The following is a 3,962-nucleotide window of genomic DNA, read 5'->3' as shown; positions in this document are numbered from 1 at the left end:
AGTGCGGGATCGTGTTGTTCAGTGCGGCATGGTGTTGTTCAGTGCGGAATGGTGTTGTTCAGTGCGGCATGGTGTTGTTCAGTGCGGGATGGTGTTGTTCAGTGCGGGATGGTGTTGTTCAGTGCGGCGTGGTGTTGTTTAGTGCGGCATGGTGTTGTTTAGTGCGGGATCGTGTTGTTCAGTGCGGCATGGTGTTGTTCAGTGCGGCATGGTGTTGTTCAGTGCGGCATGGTGTTGTTCAGTGCGGCATGGTGTTTTTCAGTGCGGCATGGTGTTGTACAGTGCGGAGAACGTCATCTGAGGGGAGAACGTCATCTGATGGCGCCGCGGATGGCTGCCACGGTGAGTCGCTCTCTGTTTCTTTGTCTTATTTTGTGTGTTTTCTGTGTCTTCTGCTGTCCATCCCGGATCACTTTTACTAGAGAAGCACTGTTAAACATCGGTCAGTCTTCTTCTGGTATTTTCTCTCCTGTTCTCTTTGATTCAGATTGTTTGTCGGAGATTTTAGCCGGAGCGGCGGTGCTATACAAGCTAGCGCGACGGCGGCGACGCGGAAAACGAGCGGGAGCCCTCGTAAAGCTGAGGCAAAGAGGGTTCCGTTCTGCCCTACCGTCAATTCATCTGGCGAATGTCCGCTCCCTGGCGAACAAGATGGACGAACTGCTGCTCCTCACTTCAAGGAACACGGACTTCAGCAGATCCGCCGCGCTGTGTTTTGTTGAGACGTGGCTTAGCGAACGAACCCCCCACCACGCCATGGAGTTAGCTGGGTTTCGGCTAACGCGTGCAGATCGCAGCGCGGAGCTCTCCGGAAAATCAAAGGGAGGTGGTCTCTGTTTCTACATTAATGAACGTTGGTGTACCGATGTCATGGTGTTGAAAGAGTTTTGCAGCCCTCTCCTAGAAACACTTTTCATAAACTGCCGGCCGTTCTATTCACCACGGGAGTTCTCCTCGATCGTCATGGCGGCTGTTTACATCCCACCACACGCACGTGCGAGTGAAGCCACGCAGATGCTGGCTGACCAGGTGACAGATATGGAGAAACTTCTACCAAATTCACTAATCATTGTTCTGGGTGATCTTAACAGGGCGAACCTCGCACACGAACTCCCCAGATACAGACAGCACATAACGTGTCCCACCAGAGGGGCACAGACACTGGACCACTGCTACACCGTAATTAAGGATGCATACCACTCTGTGGCTCGTGCAGCTTTAGGACTCTCGGACCACTGTCTAGTTCATCTGGTCCCTGCCTACAGACAGAAACTAAAAACTTCTAAGCCTGTGGTGAGGACTGTCAGGAAGTGGACAGTGGAGTCAAGGCAGGACCTCCAAGCCTGCTTTGACTGCACCGATTGGAGTGTTTTTGATGCTGCAAATTCAGACTTGCATGAACTCACTGACACTGTCACATCATACATCAGTTTTTGTGAGGATCTGTGTGTGCAGACTAAGACCTTCTGCACGTACAACAACGACAAACCTTGGTTTACACCGAACCTTAGGAGGCTGCGCAAAGTCAAGGAGGAGGCCTACAGGAGCGGCGACCGGGACCTGTTCAAGCAGACCAGAAACACACTGAACCGAGAGGTCAGGAAAGCCAGGAGGTGTTACGGGGAGAGCCTGGAGAGACACCTCTCTGCCAATCCTGATCCCTCAACAGTGTGGAAAGGCCTGCAGAGCATCACGGGCTTCAAGAAACGAACCCCCCGTCCTGTGGAGAGCCCAAGGCTCGCTGACCAGCTAAACAGGTTCTACTGCAGGTTTGATCGGTCCTCCCACACAACGGGACCTCCTGCAGCACAATCCACACAATCCACATACTCACCTCCCCCCACAACTGCTCTGTCCACACCTCCATCACCGTGGTCACCGACTCTCTCTCTTGCAGAGGCCGCGCCCGCACTCCAGATTCGCGAGGAGGAAGTGCGCCAGATGTTCCGGAGACAAAAGATCAGGAAGGCACCGGGCCCAGACGGCGTGTCACCTTCCTGCTTGAAAGTCTGCGCTGAGCAGCTGGCGCCCACCTTTGCACGGATCTTCAACCGTTCCCTGGAGCTGTGTGAGGTGCCCTCGTGCTTCAAGAGCTCCACCATCGTTCCAGTGGCCAAGAAGCCCGCCATCACAGGTATGAATGACTATAGACCTGTTGCACTGACATCTGTGGTCATGAAATCTTTCGAGAGGTTAGTACTGAACCACCTGAAGGATGTCACGGGCCCCCTGCTGGACCCCCACCAGTTTGCCTACCGGGCAAACAGGTCGGTAGATGATGCGGTCAACATGGGACTGCACTACATCCTGCAACACCTGGACACCCCAGGAAAGTACGCCAGGATCCTGTTTGTGGACTTCAGCTCGGCGTTCAACACCATCGCTCCTGACATCCTCCAACAGAAGCTCATCCAGCTTGCGGTGCCTGCCTCCACCTGTCAGTGGATCACCAGCTTCCTGACCAACAGGAGACAGCGTGTGAGGCTGGGGAGCATCACATCTGACACCCTGACTACCAACACTGGAGCCCCTCAGGGATGCGTCCTCTCCCCACTGCTCTTCTCCCTCTACACCAACGATTTCTCCGCAAGTGACTCTTCCGTGAAGCTCCTGAAGTATGCAGACGACACCACTCTCATCGGACTGATCCAGAACGGTGATGAGACTGCGTACAGACAGGAGGTGGAGCGGCTGGTCCACTGGTGCAGCCAAAACCACCTGGACCTGAACCCGCTCAAGACCGTGGAGATGACAGTGGACTTCAGGCGAGGCCCTTCACCACTTTCACCCCTCACTATCCGCAGTAATACTATTCTCTCCACAGACACCTTCAAGTTCCTGGGAACCACAATCTCTCGGGACCTGAAATGGACCGGCCACATAGACTCTGTCCGCAAGAAGGCCCAGCAGAGGCTGTACTTCCTGAGACAGCTCAAGAAGTTCAACCTGCCACGGGAGCTGCTGAAGACCTTCTACACTGCCATCATCCAGTCTGTCCTCTGCACCTCCATCACTGTCTGGTTTGGATCGGCCTCCAAACAAGACAAGCACAGACTGCAACGGACAATAAGGACTGCAGAAAAGATAATTGGAATCAACCTCCCATCTATCCAAGACTTGTACCTGTCCAGGACCAGGAAACGTGCAAGTGACATCTCAACAGACCCTTCGCACCCAGGTTGCAGCCTGTTTGAACTACTCCCCTCCGGACGCCGTTATAGAGCTCTGTACACTAAAACCAGCAGACACAGAGACAGCTTCTTTCCCCAGGCTGTCGCTCTGATGAACTCACACCACTCTTAGAGTCTCAGAGTCATTACTGTGCAATAACATCCCGCTTGCCACACCTTTTTTGTCTACACTGTTTGTACTATGTGTCCTCTCTGCATCCATTGCAGCCTGGTCATCCTAGAAGAGGGACCCTCCCATCTGTGGTCTCTTCTCAAGGTTTCTCATTTCCCCTAGCTGGAGTTTTGAGTTTTTTCCTTGCCCTCTTGGGAGTTTAAGATCAGGGGGTGTTTGAGAATATCTTTCGTTCTTCACATGTCCTGAGTGTTGTTGTTAGTCACCTAAATGTTGAACAGAGGCTGTGATTTACCGAAGTCAAATTCCTTGTTTGGCACGCTCAAACATGGCGAATAAAAAACTCTTGAATCTTGAATCTTGAATCTTGGAATGGTGTTGTTCAGTGCGGCATGGTGTTGTTCAGTGCGGGATGGTGTTGTTCAGTGCGGGATGGTGTTGTTCAGTGCGGCGTGGTGTTGTTTAGTGCGGCATGGTGTTGTTTAGTGTGGCATGGTGTTGTTCATTGCGGCATGGTGTTGTTCAGTGCGGCATGGTGTTGTTCAGTGCGGCATGGTGTTGTTCAGTGCGGCATGGTGTTGTTCAGTGCGGCATGGTGTTATTCAGTGGGGCATGGTGTTGTTCAGTGCGTCATAGTGTTGTTTAGTGCGGGATGGTGT

General features: G+C 52.9%; 1 protein-coding gene across 1 annotated transcript; it reads left to right on the top strand.

The window, feature by feature from the left end:
* Positions 1–312: 312 nt before the first annotated feature.
* Positions 313–3,346, top strand: LOC125965811 (uncharacterized). The gene is made up of 2 exons (XM_068650262.1): positions 313–2,765; positions 2,825–3,346. The coding sequence occupies exons 1-2, from the start codon at positions 319–321 to the stop codon at positions 3,150–3,152; spliced, it is 2,775 nt and encodes a 924-aa protein (XP_068506363.1). The 5' UTR covers positions 313–318; the 3' UTR covers positions 3,153–3,346.
* The last annotated feature ends 616 nt before the right edge of the window (positions 3,347–3,962 follow it).

Source organism: Syngnathus scovelli, chromosome 3 (genome assembly GCF_024217435.2).
Source record: "Syngnathus scovelli strain Florida chromosome 3, RoL_Ssco_1.2, whole genome shotgun sequence".
NCBI classification, from domain to species: Eukaryota; Metazoa; Chordata; class Actinopteri; order Syngnathiformes; family Syngnathidae; genus Syngnathus; species Syngnathus scovelli.
The sequence above is the reverse complement of the archived record's forward strand: the minus strand, read 5'-3'. Positions and strand labels throughout refer to the sequence as shown.